This window comes from Triturus cristatus, chromosome 2_1 (assembly GCF_964204655.1).
Source record: "Triturus cristatus chromosome 2_1, aTriCri1.1, whole genome shotgun sequence".
In the NCBI taxonomy this organism is placed as follows: domain Eukaryota; kingdom Metazoa; phylum Chordata; class Amphibia; order Caudata; family Salamandridae; genus Triturus; species Triturus cristatus.
The window spans coordinates 1,071,425,032-1,071,448,814 of NC_140581.1; the positions used below are offsets into that span (position 1 = coordinate 1,071,425,032).

At 43.7% G+C, this 23,783-nt stretch overlaps 1 protein-coding gene across 3 annotated transcripts in view; it reads right to left on the reverse strand.

Moving 5' to 3' along the window:
• Positions 1–2,902: 2,902 nt before the first annotated feature.
• The window catches only part of SLC39A8 (solute carrier family 39 member 8), a 239,167-nt gene continuing 218,286 nt past the window's right edge, over positions 2,903–23,783 (reverse strand). For all 3 annotated transcript variants that reach the window (XM_085636066.1, XM_085636075.1, XM_085636058.1), the window contains exon 9: positions 2,903–3,688. In XM_085636066.1, coding sequence (XP_085492192.1) covers positions 3,539–3,688 — 150 coding nt within the window. In that variant the 3' untranslated portion in view covers positions 2,903–3,538. The remainder of the gene's footprint in view (positions 3,689–23,783) is intronic.

A 23,783-nucleotide genomic window follows, 5' to 3' on the forward strand; every position in this document is an offset into this window, starting at 1 on the left:
TTGGAGCCATGCAGACTTTGGGGCATTTTGATGCAAAATTAAAAACCATTCTTACGACTGATGCCAGCCTTAAGGGTTAGGGAGCAGTGCTTTCGCAGGTGGAAAATGGGGAGGAGAAGGTTAGTTTTTTTTTCTTCCGCACTCACACCCTTACTCACCCACCTTGGAAGCCAAACAGGGTTTAATTTAGAACTTGCCAATCTTCCTCTCAACGCCTCAAAAGGAGACTTTTGAGAAATCATATTGGGAGCCGTACGATGTGCCCACCAGGTCTCCCTCAACACCTCTCCCAAAGGAACCTTGGTATCCAAAGCTCTCTGAACACAACTTTTGACCACCCTATTCATCCTTTCCGTGAGACCATTTGCTTGCGGGGAATACAACGCAGTCTTTTGATGCACTATGCCTAAACCCTCAAGAAAATCTTGCATCTCCTGGGAGACAAATTGTACCCCATTGTCAGTCACTAGGAACCTGGGTACACCTTCTGAAACAAAAACATCCTTCAGAAACTCGATCACCGTCCTAGAATTCACTGTACCCATGCACTTAGTGACCACCCACTTAGAGGTATAGTCCACCAACAATACAACAAACCTCTCCTGGAATGGCATCAACTCCAAAGGGCCCATGATATCCAATCCCAACTTAGTCCAAACTGCATCCGGAACTTCCACTGGCGACAGGGGAACTTGATTGGTCACGTGAGACTTGTCATTGATAGCACACAAGTGACAATCCTTCACCACTGACTCCACCATCCTATCCATCCCTGGCCACCAGTACCTTTCCCTGACCCTTCCTTTCGTGAGACTCCTACCAAGATGCCCTTCATGAGCCAAATTGATTACCTTATCTCTGAGGGTAACAGGCGGAACCAACCTATCACCCCTCAACAACTTATCTTCACAAAAAGTCAAATCATCCCTTACACACCAAAACGGTTTCAATACAGGATCAAGATCTTGAAAATTAGGCCAACCTTTAGCTACAATCCCTCTCAAAAGCAGAAATACCTCATCTTGAGCAGCACTTGACAACCACTCTTCCTCAGAAATCGTCTCCTCCACCACCCAATTCACACATGCTGGCTCCTCCCAAACCTCATCCTCACCTACCGGTAACCTAGACAAACAATCAGCTGACTTGTTGTTCAAACCAGGAATATAATGAACACGAAAATTGAATTCCTGTAGCCCTTCACTCCACCTTTTAAGTCTAGGAGTCAAATGATCACTGTGGTGACTAGAGTATATTTGAACAAGAGGACGATGATCACACTTCACCTCAAACGGAATCCCCCACAAATAAAACTTAAAATGGAGTATCGCCCAATATACACTCAACGCCTCCCTTTCAATACACGAATTAAAGATATTAAAGCTTCTTGCGAATTATCACTTCAGCTTGGATTTATTAATAAGAAACTAGAATAATATCCTAAGCACGCTTCCGCTGCATCAGTAGTCGCCAATGTTGTCCCGAGTGTCACTCTGAGTGACACCCATCCAGTCCAGCAAAGTCTAGCACTCAGCTGAGGATCAACATGAAAACATGTACAGCACTTGCCATGTGACTTCTGACACAGATCATCTGTGAACATACAAAATCCCTGAGAATTGTAACAAGCAGCACAGGGCATGGAGATGGCGCAAACGGGAGTAGCTTAGTCATTAGGATTGGGAGGCTGTGAGCTTCAGATTTCCTGATAAGTACGCTAGCATAGAATGTTAAAATAGATTATATGACCAGCAGGGGGCATGAGAGGGGCCTAAGGGGGAGTGGACAGGGAGAGGAGTGCAGATTGGAGGGGGCACTAAGGGGCATATTCACAACAGAATGGAGAAGCCACGCTTTTCTATTCTGAAAACGCAGCGATGTGCCGTATTCACAAGAATGCACCTCAGCGTTTCTCCTAGCGCTGGTGCTGACTTCAGCTGCCTAACGCCAACACAGGCACCCTTGCACCATAGTGCAGGGGTCCCTGCTTTGGGGGAAATCATTGTTTATGTGCAGGAAGGTCTCCCTTCCTGCACATAAACAATTATTCATGGTGTTTTGAAACTTCTATGTGTGCTGCTTAATGCAGCACACATAGCAGTTGCAAAACGTCATTTTTCTTCTTCGATTGTTTATGTGCAGGAAGAGTCACCTTCCTGCACATAAACAATCATAGCCAATTAGCTGTTTCTGGAAACAGCAAAAACGAGGAGAAATAAAGCATTTTGTTTCGCCTGTTTAAGACCAGGTTTTCTCTGGTCTTAATTCTGGCGCTGCCTCCTATTTACGCCACCCTTGGAAATAGGGGGCAACGTCAAAATCAATGGGTGTTGCGGTGGAACGCCCACCTCAACACCCATTCACGCTACATACAGCATGAAAGGGTGCCTTATTTACAAAGTAGCGTTAAGCCACTTTAAGTGGCTTAAAGCTGCCTTGTAAATAAGGCGAAGGCCCTATCGCCAACACAACGTCACTAAAAGTGTTGCTGTGGTGGCAATAGGGGCTTGTAATTATGCCCCTCAGTGAGAGAAAGTACAATATTTTGCAAAATAACCAACATTTGTAAGGAATTTCAGAACAGAGGGAGAGAGGGTATGTGTGCATTTTTGTCTGTGTGCATGTAAAGATTCCTGGTGAAATCTGCGACATCCCGCCATAGACGACTGATAACACCAGTACCCAACTATTTATCAGGAATTATTAGGGGAGGGTGTGTAACACACCAAACAGCCCCCCCCCCCCCCCACACACACACACCATAGCTATGTGCCTGGGTGCAAAGGCTGTTGTTCTTACACCTTGAAAACAAAACGTATTTTATTTAAAAACCCAGAAACATAGGCTGTATGTTTGTACTGAAGGATATACAGGACACCACAATGTACACGCCTAATAAAACAAAAGTTCAACACGGGTTTTTATTGCATATAAATTAATTCTGTTCATAATAAAAGCATGATACCATATCTAGATATGTTTAAAAAGACGGCCTTATTAGCAGTTAGTGGTTATCATCCGAGTATCAACATCAGTACCGAAATATTGACATGTGCAAAAATAAACCCCCTAAAACCATGTAACAAAAGTCTGTGTGCGTCTTTGATTGTAATAACATGCCATCCGTGGCTTGAACCTTTCCTAAATCATGTGTCTGTTTTGTCGTGAGCTCATTCTTATGATAACCGAAAAATCACATGGAATGAAGGTGCCAGAGCTGCCTTGATATTAAAATATAATATATTGTAGCACCAACTGCTCACTATAACACTGTACAGGTAATGCGCGGTGCATTCAATAAATATAACATCAAGAAAATACATTTCACTTTTTCTTTTTCTTTTTGTAACACTGCAGCGTTTGGACTACTTCATAGACTTGATTTGAGTCCTAAGAACCAACGTTCATTTCCTTAAAATTCAGCAAATTGGAAAAATATATATTTCAAAGTCAAAAGTGATTTATGCTGGAAGTTAATTTGTGGTGGTCGAAAGTTCTTCAGTCTTGATGGAATTGACTCCTAGACAGGCGCAACCCGTCACTCTAAATCAATCTCTCCTGCATAGAGGGTGATCAGTAATATGATCGCAAACCCTGTTAACAATCCAGCATTCTGGATGACGAAGTACACGAAATCTGTTTTCCTTCCAGTTATCTTTTCTTTTAGCATCTCGTTCATTTCCGGGAACTAGAAGGTTAAACAAGAACAGAATCATTATTAGCGTTCTGCTGCCATCATGTGGATGAAAAGTGTAAAAGTACATATATCTTTTTAAGTCTGGTGAGAGCTGTTTGGGTGACATAACACAACAAAATAATTAAAACAAGCAATGGTAATGCCAATAGGTCTGGCTTATGAACAAACGTTTTTTTTTGTGCGATGGATGGGTTTAGGCTCTCCATAAGTTATCATAATTGCACTTTGTCGCTCATCTTTGCACTCATGCGTCCTCTCATCCATCCACCCACTCGTTCTTGCAGTCACCCTGACACAACCCCAATAAAACACACACAATCAGAAAAATATGCAAGATAAATGGAAATCAATGCAAGTAAAAAAAGCATATGCTTGCAGTAACGAAAATAAACATAGCAGCGGTTGTCCGTCATGCAAAGGTAGTCTATTGTTATAAATTTTCAGGCCACATTTAGAACCAAAGTGTTGGCCATTTTGGAAAGCAAAACAATGATACACTATGGTCAACAGCATTCAATAATGGTCTCCTGGTTTATAGAATGTGGCCACGTGGGATCTGATACACTGCAGATGAAATGAGCAGCAAGCAAATGATTCGTTAGCATTACCTGGAGAGCTGCAGTATCCTCTTAAGAAACATTAAAAGAAAAAGAGAAGAAGCAAAGGGATTAAAGAAGAATTATAATATTTGAATGTTAAGAGCTCCATTGAAGACAACTCTAATATCCTTTTAGCTCTTTTGCCTTGTGCTACACCAGTTGTTAAAGTCCCTATGCCTCGTTGTAAGCTTAACCGGTATAGACCTCAGCAGCAGGTTATAAGGATATATTGTAAAAGGAGAAATTTGAAAAGTAAAGGACTGGCCAATCAGCCGACACTGAAGCACAGTTATTTTGTAGGTAGATGTACACATGTACACATGTTAATAAAAATACTGTCATTTACAGGGCAAGAAAGGCAATGACAGATGTGGGCTGAACCACCAGTACCACATGCAGTACGCTGTCATGGATGAAAAAAAGCAGGTGATCAAGGCTTCGGCTGAAACGCGTTGTGTGGATAAAAACTTGGAAACATCTACTCTGTACTTTGCCTATTCTTCCCGAGAGCGTACTTTATTGACTTTTGGATTTGGATACTATTAACCGGCACGCTCCGCCGGCATGTACGCCACCCTCCCCGGGTCCCAGCATCCCAGAAGGAGTAATTTGTGTTCTTCGATATATATATATATATATATATATATATATATATATTCAAACGAAGGTGTCCTTCTGCGAGGCTGCACTTGAAAAAACAGGCAGATCCTGCGCCTTGTAGCAGTTTCCTTTATTTCTTAAAAACCGTACATCACCGTGCTCATTCAATTTGAACAGCCCTACGCGTTTCGGAGCTCCTGCTCCTTGCTCACGGGCTCCAAGCGATGTCTGTAGGCTGGAAAAGAGTGAGAAACGAGTCACTTTATTGATTCTTTTAATATCCTCTAGTAGGTTACGCCCTCTGGTGGGTTTCAATTAATGACAGCATTCTGGGACTCATAGTTTCCCCACTCCTTAATTAATATCCTCAGGTGGATTCAGCCGACTAAATATAAATATATATATATATATATATATATATTTTTTTTTTTAAACAATGGTCCGAGCCTTCGGGAGTCACTCAACAGCTCCCCCACTCCTCGACATTCCGGTAAGTAATTTGTTCGCCCTACGCGTTTCGAGGCCGTTTAGCCTCTCATCAGGGGCTGGCTGCTTTCCTCTCTGGCGCTTGAAAGTCTCCTATTTACATGCATAATTGATTAATTGCACTCAGTGTGCCGCGCTGAGCGCGTTTGTAAGACTGATGCACGTTGGGACATGTGGTCTCTGGAGAGTCATTCTTTTACCTTTGTAGGCTCCAAGCGTCAGTTTTTTAGCATTATTGTTCCTTTAGTAGGCGGGAAATATCGAGGCAATATCTGGGACTCATAGTTTCCCCACTCCTTAATTAATATCCTCAGGTGGATTCTGCCGACTAAATATAAATATATAAATATAAATATAAATATATATATATATATATATATATATATATATATATATATATATATGTATATATATATATCGAAGAATCCACTGCGTCTCCCTTTCCCCAATCACAGGACGAAAGAACGAACACTGGAGCCTTGGCCTCAATCCTGTGATTGGGGAAAGGGAGACGCAGTGGATTCTTCAATATATATATATATATATATATATATATATATTACCTACTGGCAGTCGCCAGTAGGTAGTTATAGTTAGGACCCTGTTTCCATAGGAAAACCGCAACATTCTATTTTGAATAACTTTGGCGCCGGTCGACGAATCCTCGTGAAATTTTCAAAACTAATGGGGCGCTACGCTCCGCTCCTACCCTGAAAGTCTTGGGGGGATTCGTCAAGCGGGGGCTGAGATAAAAGGGGGGTCCCAAAACGCATTTTTCCCATGCATTTTTCCATAGGACCTTTAGACACAGCTACAGCCCGAACGGCTGAACAGAGTTCCTTGAAATTTGGCAGAGAGGTAGTCTACAGGTCAAGGAAGTGCCTTTTTGTAGGTTTGGTGTTAATCTGTTCAGTAGATTCTGAGAAAATAGCCTTTAAATCAATATATATATCTGAGCCAGCTTACGGTGCGCTTACCGTGCGCTTACCGTACGCGTACGGTGACGTGCGCGAGCGCGATTCTGATAGATATTAGTAAACATTCGAATCGGTCGAAACCAGGAAGCGGTGTCCGCCATTTTCTATCTCGCACTCTGAGGGGGTGGAAGAAAAACAAAGACAAAAAACATATAAAGGGGATGTTTAGACTGCTCCCAACCACCTAGCCTTGATGAAGGTGTTCTCAAAGAACCCCCAAGGCCAAAAATTCAATTTTAATTTTTTTTCGAAAAATCGCCGATTACGCTTACCGTACGCGTACGGTACAAAAATTAAAAAAAAAAAAATTATCCACATTCTCCACTCCCCGTGTGCAAATGGCATATATGCGTGACCTGCACTTCAAAAAATCAAACATTACCTTTCACAACGAAGCGCATAATATGTCCTCCATGTGCGCACGGTGCGCGAAGCGCATCGTGCGTACATGGCCCATCCAGCGTAACGTGGGCAGGCGGTGCGCATAGCGCACCGCGTGCCCACCCTGCGTGCACGGCACTAACTGCGTAAAGTGGGCGCGAGGTGCGCGAAGCGCACCGTGCGCGCACGGAACAAACTGCGTTAAGAGGGCGCGCACGCCACGAATGGCGTAAAGTAACTTAGCATTTTAAAAAACGTACAAATTCACTGAAAAAACCATAGGTTTCACACACGTTATAGTTAGGAATTAGCATTTAAAAAACCTTGCAAATTCACTGAAAAAACCATAGGTCAATCAGAATCGTGCTCGCGCACGCCACCGTACGCGTACGGTAAGCGTACCGTAAGCGCACCGTAAGCTGGCTCAGATATATATATTGATTTAAAGGCTATTTTCTCGGAATCTACTGAACAGATTTACACCAAACCTACAAAAGGCACTTCCTTGACCTGAGGACTACCTCTCTGCCAAATTTCTAGTAATTCTGTTCAGCCGTTCGGGCTGTAGCCCTGTCTAAAGGTCCTATGGAAAAATGCATGGGAAAAACGCGTTTTGGGACCCCCCTTTTATCTCAGCCCCCGCTTGACGAATCCCCCCGAGACTTTCAGGGTAGGAGCGGAGCGTAGCGCCCCACCTATTTTGAAAAATTCGCCAGGATTCGTCGACCGGCGCCAAAGTTATTCAAAATAGAATGTTGCGGATTTCCTATGGAAACGTGGTCCTAACTATAACTACCTACTGGCGACCGCCAGTAGGTAATATATATCTATATATATATTCACTGAAAAAACCATAGGTTTCACACATGTTATAGTTAGCTGGACATTTTACTGATAAAAAACCAATGAAATTCCCCCGTTATAGTTACTGTAGGCAACTATAACTCACGTGACCGTAATCCTCTGCTGATGACATATGTGTCTTTATGAAAAAAAAATATTTGTAATATATGTATAGCTAAAATTTAATGGAAGAAGACATGGGCAAATAAGTGTCTAAATACAGTATTAGCATCAGCAGAGGATTACGGTCGCGTGAGTTATAGTTGCCTACAGTAACTATAACGGGGGAATTTCATTGGTTTTTTATCAGTAAAATGTCCAGCTAACTATAACATGTGTGAAACCTATGGTTTTTTCAGTGAATATATATATATATATATATATATATATATATATATATATATATATATATATATATATATATATATATATTCACTTAAAAAACCATAGGTTTCACACAAGTTATAGTTAGCTGTACTCTTAAAAAAACAATGAAATTCCACGTTATAGTTAGATCAGGTAACTATGACTTGCGCGCCCACAATAAACTGCTGATGACGTCACTTATTACATCACTTATGACATGGTCAGTGACATCACTCATGACATCAATGATGACATCTGAAATGACACATTGTGCATTGCGGTCGCGCAAGTTATAGTTACCTGATCTAACTATAACGTGGAATTTCATTGGTTTTTTACGAGTGAAATGTACAGCTAACTATAACTTGTGTGAAACCTATGGTTTTTTAAGTGAATTTGCAAGGTTTTTTAAATGCTAATTCCTAACTATAACGTGTGTGAAACCTATGGTTTTTTCAGTGAATTTGTACGGTTTTTTAAATGCTAAGTTATGTATTTATTTTTAATTTTTGTGCACACGGTGCGCTTCGCGCACCGTGCGCTCGCTGTGGTCACTCGGTGCACTTCGCGCACCGAGCGCCCACGTTGCGCATTTTGTACCGTGCACGCCTCGCCATTTTTTACAAAATATCAATTGTTTTTTTCTCCCTTGGGGGTCCTTAGATTTATATATTAAATGTGATTGTTAATTCTTTTTTATTTTTTTATTTTTTTTTACCGTACGCGTAAGGTAAGCTTACCGTACGCGCACTCCGCGATTTTTTTTTAAATTATTAAATTTATTTTTCATACTTTTTGGTCCTTCGTGAACCCCCAGACGAACGCTAGGGGTCTGCAACTCTCTTCGTTGCCCCCTTTTCATGTTATCAACCTTTGTTTTTCAGTGCGAGAGACAGAAAATGGCGGCCGATACTTTCTGATTTCGACCGAATCGAATGTTTACAGTCATGTAACCACCAATCAGAATTGAGCTCGCGCACGGCACCGTACGCGTACGGTAAGCTTACCGTAAGTGCACGGAGCGCGCTTACAGATATATATATTGATTTAAATGCTATTTTCTCAGGACCTACTGAACAGATTTACACCAGACCTGCAAAAGGCAAATCCCTGACCTGAGGACTACCTCTCTGCCCAATTTCAAGTAATTCTGTTCAGCCGTTCGGGCTGTAGCTCGGACTAAAGGTCCTATGGGAAAATGCATGGGGAAAACGCGTTTTGGGACCCCCCTTTTTTCTCAGCCCCCGCTTGACGAATCCCCCCGAGACTTTCAGGGTAGGAGCGGAGCGTAGCGCCCCATTAGTTTTGAAAAATTCGCGAGGATTCGTCAACCGGCGCCAAAGTTATTCCAAATAGAATGTTGCGGATTTCCTATGGAAACACGGTCCTAACTATAACTATCTACTGGCGACCGCCAGTAGATAATATATATATATATATATATATATATATATATATATATATTACCTACTGGCGGTCGCCAGTAGGTAGTTATAGTTAGGACCCCTTTTCCATAGGAAATCCGCAACATTCTATTTTGAATAACTTTGGCGCCGGTCGACGAATCCTCGCGAATTTCTCAAAATAGGTGGGGCGCTACGCTCCGCTCCTACCCTGAAAGTCTCGGGGGGATTCGTCAAGCGGGGGCTGAGATAAAAGGGGGGTCCCAAAACGTGTTTTTCCCATGCATTTTTCGATAGGACCTTTAGACAGGGCTACAGCCCGAACGGCTGAACAGAATTACTAGAAATTTGGCAGAGAGGTAGTCCTCAGGTCAAGGAAGTGCCTTTTGTAGGTTTGGTGTAAATCTGTTCAGTAGATTCTGAGAAAATAGCCTTTAAATCAATATATATATCTGAGCCAGCTTACGGTACGCTTACCGTAAGCTTACCGTACGCGTACGGTGGCGTGCGCGAGCGCGATTCTGATTGGCTGTTACATCTAAGTAAACATTCGAATCGGTCGAAACCAGGAAGCGGCGGCCGCCATTTTCTCTCTCGCACTCTGAGGGGGGGGGATGTAAATAAAGGCAAAAAACATATAAATGGGCTGTTTAGACAGCGCCCATGCACATAGCCATGTTATTTGAGTCCTCAAAGGCCAAAAACGGTAAATTTTTATTTTTTGAAAATTTCGCCGATTACGCTTACCGTACGCGTACGGTGCGCTTACGCTAAAAATTTTAATTAAAAAAAAACCCACTCTCTGTGCATGGCATATTATTGTCATCACTTACAAATTAAATTTAACAGATTACCTATCACAAGGAAGCGCATAATATGTCCTCCATGTGCGCACGGTGCGTAACGTGGGCACGCGGTGCGCGTAGCGCACTGCGTGCCCACCTTGCGTGTATGGCACTAACTGCGTAAAGTGGGCGCGGTGCGCGAAGCGCACCGCGTGCTCACCGTGCGCGCACGGTGCGCGAAGCGCACCGTGCGCGCACGGAACGAACTGCGTTAAGTGGGCGTGCACGCCACGAATGGCGTAAAGTAACTTAGCATTTAAAAAACCTTGCAAATTCACTGAAAAAACCATAGGTTTCACACACGTTATAGTTAGGAATTAGCATTTAAAAAACCTTGCAAATTCACTGAAAAAACCATAGGTTTCAGACATGTTATAGTTAGCGGAAATTTTACTGATAAAAAACCAATGAAATTCCCCCGTTATAGTTAGTGCAGGCAACTATAACTCACGCGACCGCAATCTTCTGCTGATGACATATGTGTCTTTCTGAAAAAAAAATATTTCTAATATATGTATAGCTAAAAATTTATGGAAGAAGACATGGGCAAATAAGTGTCTAAATACAGTATTAGCATCAGCAGAAGATTGCGGTCGCGTGAGTTATAGTTGCCTGCACTAACTATAACGGGGGAATTTCATTGGTTTTTTATCAGTAAAATTTCCGCTAACTATAACATGTCTGAAACCTATGGTTTTTTCAGTGAATATATATATATATATATATCGAAGAATCCACTGCGTCTCCCTTTCCCCAATCACAGGACGAAAGAACGAACACTGGAGCCTTGGCCTCAATCCAACAGTGTGTTTATTTAAACACTAGGTCCGACGCGTTTCGGAGTTTACTTGCACTCCTTTATCATGGACCCGTGATAAAGGAGTGCAAGTAAACTCCAAAACGCGTCGGACCTAGGTGCCGATTACGATCCGGCAAAAACCGGGTACGAACCGTCGGTCGGAGCGTTTTCACAAACATGGAATTACAATTCGCACGGAAACACCATTTCCGTACGAATCGTAAAAAACACCGACCGACAAAAATATACATACGAATGTGCTTCGGGAATGCTGCGACGTGACGTAGGGACGCTGTCAGGCAGCGTTTCACGACCCAGGAACCACGATTCGAACCGACAGCAGTCCGGACGGCAATATTTTCACGGCACCAAAAAAGTGCCGGAAAAGCGAAGTACGTCGCGAAACGACCAGAGTAGGTGGCCCGGTACGTGCCGTACCCCCCCCAGCCCCCGTACGTACGCGCCGACCCCCCCCAGCCCCCGTACGTACGCGCTGACCCCCCCCAGCCCCCATACGTACGCGCTGACCCCCCCCAGCCCCCGTACGTTCGAGTCGTACCCCCCCAGCCCCCGTACGTTCGAGACGTACCCCCCCGTGTATGTACACCCGTGAACGTTCGAGTCGTACCCCCCGTGTATGTACACCCGTGTACGTTCGAGTCGTACCCCCGTGTATGTACACCCGTGTACGTGTCGAACCCCCCGTGTATGTACACCCATGTACGTGTTGAACCCCCCCGTGTATGTACACCCGTGTTAATGTCGAACCCCCGTGTATGTACACCCGTGTACGTGTCGAACCCCCCGTGTATGTACACCCGTGTACGTGTCGAACCCCCCGTGTATGTACACCCGTGTACGTGTCGACGTGTCGAACCCCCCGTGTATGTACACCCGTGTACGTGTCGAACCCCCCGTGTATGTACACCCTTGTACCTTCGAGTCGTACCCCCACCCGTGTATGTACGGTGCGTACCCCCTGGGGGTACGCACCGTACATACACGGGTGGGGATATGACTCGAACGTACACGGGTGTACATACACGGGGGTTCGACATGTACACGGGTGTAAATACACGGGGGGGTTCGACATGTACATACACGGGAGTTCGACACGTACACAGGTGTACATACACGGGGGGTTCGACACGTACACGGGTGTACATACATGGGGGGTTCGACACATACACGGGTGTACATACACGGGGGGTACGACTCGAACGTACGGGGGCTGGGGGGGTACGACTCGAACGTACGGGAGCTGGGGGGGTACGACTCGAACGTACGGGGCTGGGGGGTACGACTCGAACGTACGGTGGCTGGGGGGGTACGACTCGAACGTACGGGGGCTGGGGGGGGGTACGACTCGAATGTACGGGGGCTGGGGGGGTACGACTCGAATGTACGGGGGCTGGGGGGGTACGACTCGAACGTACGGGGGCTGGGGGGGTACGACTCGAACGTACGGGGGCTGGGGGGTACAACTCGAACGTACGGGGGCTGGGGGGTACGACTCGAACATACGGGGGCTGGGGGGTACGACTCGAACGTACGGGGGCTGGGGGGTACGACTCGAACGTACGGGGGCTGGGGGGGTCGGCGCGTATGCGGGCACATGTCTCCATGGTTGCTATGGGAGTTCGGTGCGGACGTTGTTTTTTCCATTTCGGTTGTAACATCGGACGCACGGGATGGATCGTAATTCCTCGGTTGGACTTCACTTTTCACATTTGTACGGTAAATCGTCCGTGGACGTGTGGGACACATTTTCCGACCCGAGGACGTGTGTGGAATACTTCCCAATGCGATTCGTATGGACTTTTTACCATGCGAATTGTAATTGGCAGTTTGTACGGCACTTGTGCGATTCGTACGGTAAAAAGACCGGATACGAGTCGTACGGGGAATTTTTTTACCGGATCGTGATCGGCACCCTAGTGTTTAAATAAACACAATGTTTGATTTCAAGAGTAACTCTGTGTGCCTCAACAGTTTACTTGTATTCATTATGCTACACACAACTTTTTGGTTCTGCATAAAGTTTCCAACATAAGAAATATTCTACAGAGTAGATACTAACTTTTGTAAGCACCCTTGAGTTATTCAAGAGAATTTTATCGCCATGATAATTTATATTTAACATGGAAGTGTGAGCACACCAGATACCAACCTATGTATATGCGCTTGTTTTGGTTTAGAAGAAGGGCAATCTGTAAAGTTTTCACTTCAGTATGAAGGGTGCAGGTAGTATGATCTTTAGCACCTTCAGAGCTTGGTTATTTTTAGCAAATAGTGTCTTTTTTGACAACCGTGGCATAGAATGTACACTGTTCTTAGTAGATTCTTTTGAATACTTTGTGGTGCCCTTCTCTTGAGATTTTCATTGTTTGCAAACAGTGTGGTACATAATGAACTCCCTCCATAGAGTAAACACTGTTTACAGTGCTCATCTCCCTACTGTTATGAACTTTATTTCTTAATGTAGGTTTGGTGTATGTCACGGGTTTGATACAGATAAAAACTGTCCGTACACAAGGGGAATTTCCCATATATCTGTGGTTGATACTTATTGTGAACTATATACTATGTATAAAGACATAGCAATTCATACTGCAATATGCCAGAAAATGAAGCTTGGGTGATGTCCTCCGTGATGCCATCAATTATGTCATCTGAGATGTCATCAGGGATGTCATTAATAATGTCACAGGCCATCTCATGAGTGATGTTATGTCAGGTCAGGTGTAAACTTAGGGTTCAGGTCTAAAGTGAGACTTCAGGTCTAAAGTTACTCTTCAGGTCCAAGTTTACCTTTGTGACTCAGGCCCCGTGTCTTCTAACGTAATCTGTGTGATCTGTAACAAAAAACCTACCTGGAGGCAATAATACAGAGTAGTAGCAAACTACCCTTAAGTGCCTATTGACTTTAACATATGCTTTTCAAAATCAATACATCAGGCCTACTGCCTTTATAGTAACTTTTCATAATACACTATATATTATCAGGCCTTTAACCTATATCATTGGCTTCTCACCATAAGTAACTCAGACCTACTGCGTTGCTAACAAGCCATCCCACAAGACAACTATCAAGTATACCAGAATAAAATCACAAATATCCACAAAATACAGCTGTCAAAGCAATATAAAATCCCTACTAAGATAAGCCCATTAAGGATTCCCACAGTGCATATTATCTGTCACCATGGTCTGTTCGGGTGGGTCACCAATGCCTAAAAACCATTGCTTCAGCACAATGTTATAACATTCCACTCTTTAAAGCATGTTGTCTTTGACAACATGTGTTCTACAATGAAACCTAGTTGCTTTGTCATGACTTTTCATTATATACAGATCACACCTAAGGAATTTGACCCTACCATTTCATAGAAAAGCTATAAGGCCTCTAGCCTTTACAAGAAACTTGATATATAAAATATGGGTCTACGTGGGTCTACTGAAGTACGCAGAAGATGGCAACCATCAGGCATGCAGTAATACATTTGCACATATACACATATATAGACATTTCCAGTTGACAAAACAATGTACAACGCCTTTCAATAGGGCCTAACAAGAACCATAACAGTGAAATTCTATTCCCAGGGTTTGTCAGAGTGAGTGACCAACACTCAACCCTTTCTCTACTATAGTAAGTTGTGAGATTACATTTCAACAAATACTTTTCTACAGCCTGTAAGAAAATGTGATATTAGTCCACTGTTGGGGACCTATTTACCGTATGCCTTTTACAATAAAAAAATAAATAAGCCTGGCCTACTCCCTTTGTAATAAAATTGATTGTTTGATGTTTAATTTGGGGCACTATTTTTAAAGGAGTGGCTTCTGGAAAATGGTGTAGTGGTGACTGAGTGTAATGTTGGCAATTAAAAAAAAGTGTTGATACATAAATATTCCAAATCTGGTTTATAGTGAGAATTGAACATTGTAATTTACAATAAATGTATAGAAATAGTTGATGCAACCCTACTATACATAGGGACTATCAGTCACAATTTCAGTGACATGTCAACAGACCAATGGTGAAAGTGTTTATTGGAAGCTCCTTATATGTTTGTATTTTTGTATGATTTTTTTGCAAAGCATGCGACTGGCAAGACAGCTAAAGCTGTTTTTAGACAAGACCTAAAGAATTTCAAGGTAGGATTGACCACTTCTTTATCTCCGTCCATCTCCTAATCTATTGTATAAATACACTGGCAACATCACAAAAACCTCAGCAAGGTAGAATTTAATAAGCTTTACAAATCAACTAGTCCTTAATCAGCAAACAACGACAATCCAGAAAGAATAACTTTGAATAAATGGACCCCAAAAAAAAGCCATAGAGCTTCAAACAAATTATTCAACTGTGATTTGTTAAAACTACTAAGACACTGCCTTCATTTTGAATACTAATGGCATAAATCATAGTCTAACACTCACAAAACAATCTTCAAGATGAGCAAATGTTAAGAGAAAGTCAACTGAAGAACAAGGAAGCATACCTTGCTAAACATCTAAATGAATATACAAACCAGACACTGGTTATTTTCAGTACTTACCAAAATCAGAAGTTCTTACAAACACTCCACAATCGCCTCCACAACCTTGCAAAACAACCACTATTTTTTAACTAAAAATCTGCAAAGATGTGCAAGTCAATTTGAAATGTTTTACGCTCTTCTCCCACTAACCCTGACCTAGTGAAATAATGTTTTACTATTTTAGCTAGCCTTAAGGGTGAACACCCTAAATATCGATTCCAAAATATCGACTGCCCAGAATATCAAAGTTAAAATATAGAGTGGACAGAATATCGAATTATCAAAATATAGATAGGTCAGAATATCGAAATTGGGGTACGAAATATCCATTTCCATAATATAGAATTAAAAAATATAGATATGCATAATATCGAATTTTAAAATATAGATTACCATAATATCGAATTTAAAAATATAGATATGTATAATATCGAATTTATTTTAGTTTTATGTATGGTAGTATATGTGTTAAAATTATGTATTATTTTTGTAATATATGTTTAATTTATTTAAACTAATGAATGTGATGTAATTTAATTTTTGCGTAATTTAATTCCGTAGCGGGTTGTGGGTTTATAGGGGAATAGGGTGGGAAGTAATTTAATTATGGTTAATTAAATATTTATTATATTTATATGTTTTGATAATTAATTGATAATTAATTATTAATTGGTAATTAATTTATATTAATTGATTAATTGATAATTATGTTAATTGTATATTTTATTATTAGGAGCGGGTTGTGGGTTTGTAGGGGAATTGGGTGGGAAGTAATTTAATTGTAATAAAGTAAATAATAATGTTTTTATTTATGTGTATTGATAATTAATTGATAATTAATTATTAATTGATAATTAATTTGTATTAATGGGTAAATAATTTGTATGAATTGCTAATTAATTTTTATTAATTCCAAAATTATTTTTATTAATTGATTAATTGATAATAAAGTTAATTGTATTTTTTATTATTGGGAGTGGGTTGTGGGTTTATAGGGGAATTGGGTGGGAAGTAAATTAATTGTAATAAAGTAAATAATATTTTTTTTATTTATGTGTATTGATAATTTATAATTAATCATTAATTGGTAATTAATTTGTATTAATTGGTAATTAATTTTTATTAATTGCTAATTAAATTTTCAATTGTAAATAATTGTTATTAATTGGTAATTATTTTTAATTAACTTTTTATTGGTATTGATAATTAATGTAATCCTATTTTAAAAATAAATCATTACTTTCCCTAGTTTTGCACTCTCAGGAGTGGGAATAGTATTTTTTACCCTCCCGCTATCCAACTCTTTCCCTACTGTTGCACTCACTGGAGTGGGAATAGTAATTTTTACCCTCCTGCTATCCAACGCTTTCCCTACTGTTACACTCTTTCGAGTGGGAATAGTAATTTTTACCCCTACACTATCCAGCGTTTTCCCTACTGTTTCATTCACTGAAGTGGGAATAGTAATTTGTACCTCTACGCTATCCAACGCTTTCCCTACTGTTGCACTCACTGGAGTGGGAATAGTAATTTTTCCCTTCCCGCTATCCAACGATTTCCCTACTGTTGCACTCATTGGAGTAGGAATAGTGATTTTTACCCCTACGCTATCCAACGCTTTCCCTACTGTTGCACTCACTGGAGTGGGAATAGTAATTTTTTCCTTCTTGCTATCCAACGCTTTCCCTACTGTTGCACTCTCTGGAGTGGGAATAGTATTTTTTACCCTCCCGCTATCCGACTCTTTCCCTACTGTTGCACTCACTGGAGTGGGAATAGTAATTTTTACCCCTACGCTATCCAACGTTTTCCCTACTGCTGCACTCACTGGAGTGGGAATAGTAATTTGTACCCCTACGCTAGCCAACGTTTTCCCTACTGTTGCATTCACTGGAGTGGGAATAGTAGTTTTTACCCCTACGCTATCCAACGCTTTCCCTACTGTTGCACTCACTGGAGTGGGAATAGTAATTTTTCCCTTCCCGCTATCCAACGCTTTCCCTACTGTTGCACTCTCTGGAGTTGGAATAGTAATTTTTACCTTCCCGCTATCCAAGGCTTTCCCTACTGTTGCACTCTTTGGAGTGGGAATAGTACTTTTTACCCCTACGCTATCCAACGCTTTCCCTACTGTTGCAGTCACTGGAGTGGGAATAGTAATTTTTACGCTCTCACCATCCAACATAATCTTAATTTTTTTTACATTACTTTTATTATGTTTACATTTTAAGCTTTTTATATTATATTATGTATGTTTTATTTAATTGTTTTTAATAATTAATTACTTTTATATTATTTTTAATACATTTAAAAAATTCGATATTTTAGCTAACTATATTTTAACATTCTATATTTTGGAATCGATATTTTAGTACTTACCTGTTTGTAGATAGGGATTCGATATTCTGTCTTTCTATATTTTGGCGTCGATATTTTGTGTAGTCGATATTTTGTCTCTCGATATTAAGTCACTGAACCAGCCTTAAGGCACAGAGGGGCATATTTACAAAAAAATGCCAGAGAGCGGTGCTTCGTCAAATTTGGCAGTGCCGTATTCAAACATTTTCTAAACGCAGGGATGCACCGCATTCACAAGCATGTAGCTCACCCCTGTGTTTCTTCTAGCTCTGGCACAAAACAAACTGCCTAGTGTCAGTGCACACACCCTTCTGCATGTTGCAAGGTGACTAAGCTGCAGGGGTGATTGCTTATGTGCAAGGTGGCCTGAGACCACTGCTCACAGAGACTAAGCAGCGGGCATCACAGACAATGTGCAGCTCAGCCCCCACCCCTCTGGCAACAACCTAAAACCGTTTTACTGTGTTATTTTTGACAGACACCCACCTTGTAGGTAACATGATCTGACATTTCCACCATGGATGGTGAGACATCACTTCGGACACATGGGCCTTCCAAACTGTCCAATGGGGCTGCACCCTCCCTTTTCTATCTAACTAACCACAACTTCCACCCCCATCACCGCGTTTGATTGAGAACCTCATGTCCATTTTGCAGCAGGAAGTGGAGGCCCCCTTGGCCAAAGGAGCTTTAGAGAAGGTTTCAGCCTTGGAAATAGAAATGGATGTTACTCCTGCTACCTCCTTGTGCCGAAGAAGGACGGAGGCATTTGTCCTATTTTAGATCTCTGCTCTCTCAACATCTTCCTGTGGAAGGACAAATTCAAGATGCTCACTCTGGCCAAGGTTTTATCTGCCCTGAATTCTGGAGACTGGATGGTAGTGTTGGAACTGCAGGATCCTTATGTCCATATTCCCATCCTGCAGGCCTGCATTCATTGTAGATGGTTCAGAGTGGGCCATGAGCATTTTCATTTTGCACTGCTCCCTTTTGACCTCACCAGTGCCCCAAAGGTGTTCACCAAAGTCATGGCACCGGTCGCAGTGCACCTTCTGAGGTCGGGTGTGTCAGTCTTTCCCTACTGAGGCTACTAGGACTAGGCTTCCTGAATTCTGCTAGTCAAACACGCCACAAAAGACATGCGGTTCCGAGCAGTGGGATCTGAAGTCCCAGTGGCCACTATCAGATTCCATCCAAATTTCGGAAAAGCCTGCAAAAGATCAACAGTGGGACCTGCTAGACCATGACTGGGTCAGAGGCAGACTCCTCCTTTTTCCGCACCCAAAGCTGACAGTGGTGATAGATGCATCACTACTAGGCTAGCAAGGTCATCTATGAAAGGAGGATATCAGAGGACTCTGGTCTCCAGAAGAAACCCTACTCCACATCAGTTGGTTGAAGTTACGGGCAATCCACTTGCCATTGAAGGCCTTTTTACCAACTATCAAAGGAAGGCTGGTATAGGGCCTCACAAACAACACCACCACAAACAACACCACTGTAAAAACAAGGGTTGTATGGGATCTTTAGTCCTGTGTCAGGAGACTCTGCGCCTTTAGAAGTGGCTGACTCGCCAGGGCAGTTCTCTAGTCGGGACCCACTTGTTTGGATCTAAACACCATGGTAGATGAACTCAGTTGCCAAAGCCTAGCCGACCCTGAATAGCAGTTACATCCAGAGGTGGCACAGGAAGTTTACCCACGCAATGGGGAGAACTCTGTCTCACTCTTTTCGCTACCACAAAGAACATGCAAAGTTGGTGTTTTTGTGAACCTGAGTTCCCAAGACGGCTCTCTCTTGGAGACGCATTCCGCCAAGAGTGGAGGTTGGAACTCCTGTATGCCTTCCTGCCTCTAACTCTCCAGGCTTGACTTCTGAAGAAAATCAAGACAGAGTGGGTCCAAATCATCCTAGTGGTGGTTGACTGGATCAGGAGGGTGTGATATCCAGAACCTCTGGGCATGAACATCTGTCCTCCAATCAAGCGGACACTTCGGGAGGATCTACTGTCTCGGCAACAGGGCAGGGCGCTGCACCAGGGCCTTTGCAATCTGCACCTCCATGTGTAAAGACTGAGTGGTGGCAGGCAGTTTCCTTTTATCTTACTGTAGAGGTCATTGATGTTATTCTGGCAGCCAGGTGTACATCTATAAAAAGTCAGTCTACTCCAGGTGCAGGGACAGGTTTGTGGGTTTGTATGCCACCTGCCAGATAGACTCACTTCAAGTAAAACTGATTGTTGTTTGTTTTGTCATTGGTCCAGCAAGGACTTGCGTTGGGCACTGTTAAAGGCTATTTGTTGGCACCTTTGGCTTTTTTACGGGTGAAGGATCAGCCTTTATTGTTTAATTCACTTGTGATGAGGTTCATCAGAGGTTTGCAGAATTTGTTTCCATCAAAGATCTTTGTGATGCCACAGTGAGACTTAAATCTGATCCTTACCTTCATCATGTGCACCCCTTTTGAGCCGATGCACAGTTGACGGCTTTGCCTTTTGACACTAAAAACTGTCTTTTTAATTGCCATAATATAAGCTTGACATGTGAGAGAGCTTCAGACACTCTAAATCCACCTGCCTTACACATCATTTTTTTCTGACAAGCTGGATTTGAGGACACATACTACACTGTTGCCTAAAGTGGTAGCAGCATTTCAGGTCGAGTGGGCTATTACCCTTCTGGCATTCTTTGCTCTACCTCATCCCTCAAAAGAGGAGAAATTACATTGCCTGAATTAAAAGTGAGCCCTCTCGGTCCACTGCTGTCATTGTTCCCATCTTAAAGAAGGGGGGACAAAGGCAATTCACAATGTTATAGACCCATATTGATGCTGGATTCAACGGTTAAGGTCCTGGGGAGGGTGATTTTAAATTGGCTAAGTGATTGGGCAGAAGAGGACAATATTTTGAGTGATGTCCAGAATATACAGTGGCTCGGTCTGAATCTATACACTAAGGGGCCAATTCCGATCCTGGAAAAACCAGGTACAAACTGTCGGTCGGAGCGTTTTCTCCGTCCGACTCGTATCCGGGAAAAAACCCTACAAACTTGCAAGTACGATTCGTACGGAAACACCATTTCCGTACGAATCGGAAAAAAGACCGACCGACAGAAAAATACATACAAATGTGATCCGGGACACCGCGGACGTGACGTCCGGACGGAGTTTGGCAGCTTTTTACGTACCAGCAAGTACGATTCGTACCGACAGCACTCCGGACGGCAATATTTTTACGGCACCCAAAAAGTGCCGGAAAAGCGAAGTACGCCGCGAAGCGTTAGGAAAAGGGGGCCCGGTATGCGCCGAACACCCCCCTAGCCCCCCCCGTAAGTACGCGCCGGACCTCCAGCCCCCCCGCAGATGGATGTGCCGTACCCCCACCCGTGTATGTACGGAGCGTACCCCCAGCCCCTCGTATGTACGGAGCGTACCCCCACCCCCGTATGTACGGAGCGTACCCCCAGCCCCCAATATGTACGGAGCGTACCCCCACCCCCGTATGTACGGTAGCGCTGGGGGTCCACACCGTACATACGAGGGGGCTGGGGGTACGCTCCATACATACGGGGGTGGGGGTACGCTCCGTACATACAGGGGGCTGGGGGTACGCTCCGTACATACGGGGGTGGGGGTACGCTCCGTACATACGGGGGCTGGGGGTACGCTCCGTACATACGGGGGGCTGGGGGTACGCTCCGTACATACGGGGGTGGGGGTACGCTCCGTACATACGGGGGGCTGGGGGTACGCTCCGTACATACGGGGGTGGGGGTATGCTCCGTACATACGGGGGGGCTGGGGGTATGCACCGTACATACGGGGGGCTGGGGGTACGCTCCGTACATACGGGGAAGCTGGGGGTACGCTCCGTACATACGGGGAGGCTGGGGGTACTCTCCGTACATACGGGGGGCTGGGGGTATGCTCCATACATATGGGGGTGGGGGTACGCTCCGTACATACGGGGGCTGGGGGTACGCTCCATACATACGGGGGGCTGGGGGTACGCTCCGTACATACGGGGGTGGGGGTACGCTCCGTACATACAGGGGGGCTGGGGGTACGCTCCGTACATATGGGGGTGGGGGTACGCTCCGTACATACGGGGGTGGGGGTACGCTCCGTACATACGGGGGGCTGGGGGTACGCTCCGTACATACGGGGGTGGGGGTACACTCCGTACATACGGGGGGCTGGGGGCATGCTCCGTACATACGGGGGCTGGGGGTACGCTCCGTACATACGGGGGGGCTGGGGGTACGCTCCGTACATATGGGGTGCTGGGGGTACGGCGCGTACACACGGGGGGGACTGGGGAGGTGTTCGGCGCGTACCGGGCACCTGTTTGGACATCTCTATGGTTGCTATGGGAGTTCGCTCCGGACGGTCTTTTTTCCATATAGTTGTACAATCGGACGGATGGGATGGATCGTACTTGCGCATTCGGACTTCAGTTTTCCCATTTGTACGTAAAAATGTCCGGGGACGTGTCGGAGACTTTTCCCGACCCGAGGACGTGTGGGGGAATTTTCCCAATGCTATTCGTAAGGACTTTTTTCCATACAAATCGTACTTGCCAGTTTGTACGGGACTTGTACGATTCGGTCGGAAAAAACTCCAGATACGATTTGTACGGGGAATATTTTTCCAGGATCGGAATCGGCCCCTAAGCCTTCATGGATTTGACATCCGCCTTTGACAGGGTAAATCTAGTGAAACTGTGCACTCTGCTTTGCGAGATGGGGATTGATCCTAGTATCGTGGCCCTATTGGCTAACCTACACTCAGAGACCCATGCCTCAGTTCACTTTTCTCAGGACACCGCCTGTATGCGCTCATACGGACCTACTTAGTTGTGAGTCAAGGATGTATTCTGGCTACATTTTTATTTGTCCTGTATGTAAATGGGTTTGAGTGCGCACTGTTAGCAGCTGTAGAGGATTGCCCCCAAGGCTGGGGACAGATTTCTTCCAGTGTTATTATACGTGGATGACGCAGTTCTTATGGCATGGATCGCTCAGGGGCTCGACTTACTTCTGGCCAGTTACGTGTCATTCCTGGGGAATCTTGATCTGGCTTTAAATATTCAAAGTCTTACGTAATGGTAGTAGTCGCTAAATCAACTTGGGGCAAGACTTTCAAGGTGGCCAATTCTACCCTGGTCAAAGCGAAGGCATTCCCCTATTTGTGGGTTTTATTTGATGTAAAGAATTGTTAGACACCATTGGCGGAGGCGAAGAGAGCTGAGTTTTAAAAACTATGGGGGCAGTTTTTAGCTTAGCCCATAGGGTTGGCTCTAGGGTGCCAAAGGATCTGCTAAAAACTTACCAGGCTAAGTGTATTTCCTCAGTTACAATATGGTAGTGAGCCCTGGGGGTACCCTAAGCTGGATTGTATCCAATCAGCCGAAAATAATTCTCTTCGCAGATTGGTTCAGGCCCCACACTCTACCCCAGCTTTTTCTGTTCAGGCAGAGCTTGGGCTTGAGCAAGTGTTGGATTTGTTATCTGTGAGTCCGCTCCTATGTTGGATGAAGATTTGGCGAAGGGCAGAATTTTCTTTAAACCAACTGATCCTAGCTGACTGCCTGGTCCTTGATCTGGCCCGTAGTATACCCTAGTTAGCTCATGATAAGCTGCTTTTACCCATATGGGAAGGACAGGTATTTTTGATTACCCCACCTCTCTTTCAGAGTGGGATGTTGGGGGTTTTAAAAGGTTGTTCTTGGAACACTTACATCTGGAGAGAGAGCACCTAGAGCTTCAGGAAAAAATTAGTTCGGGGTCATATGTTGCTAAAAACTGTGCAAGGGTTGGAACTGTTCTTGCCAGGTTTAGGTTCAACCAATTGCATCACCTTTTGGCATCCCCGTCTGGGTGGGA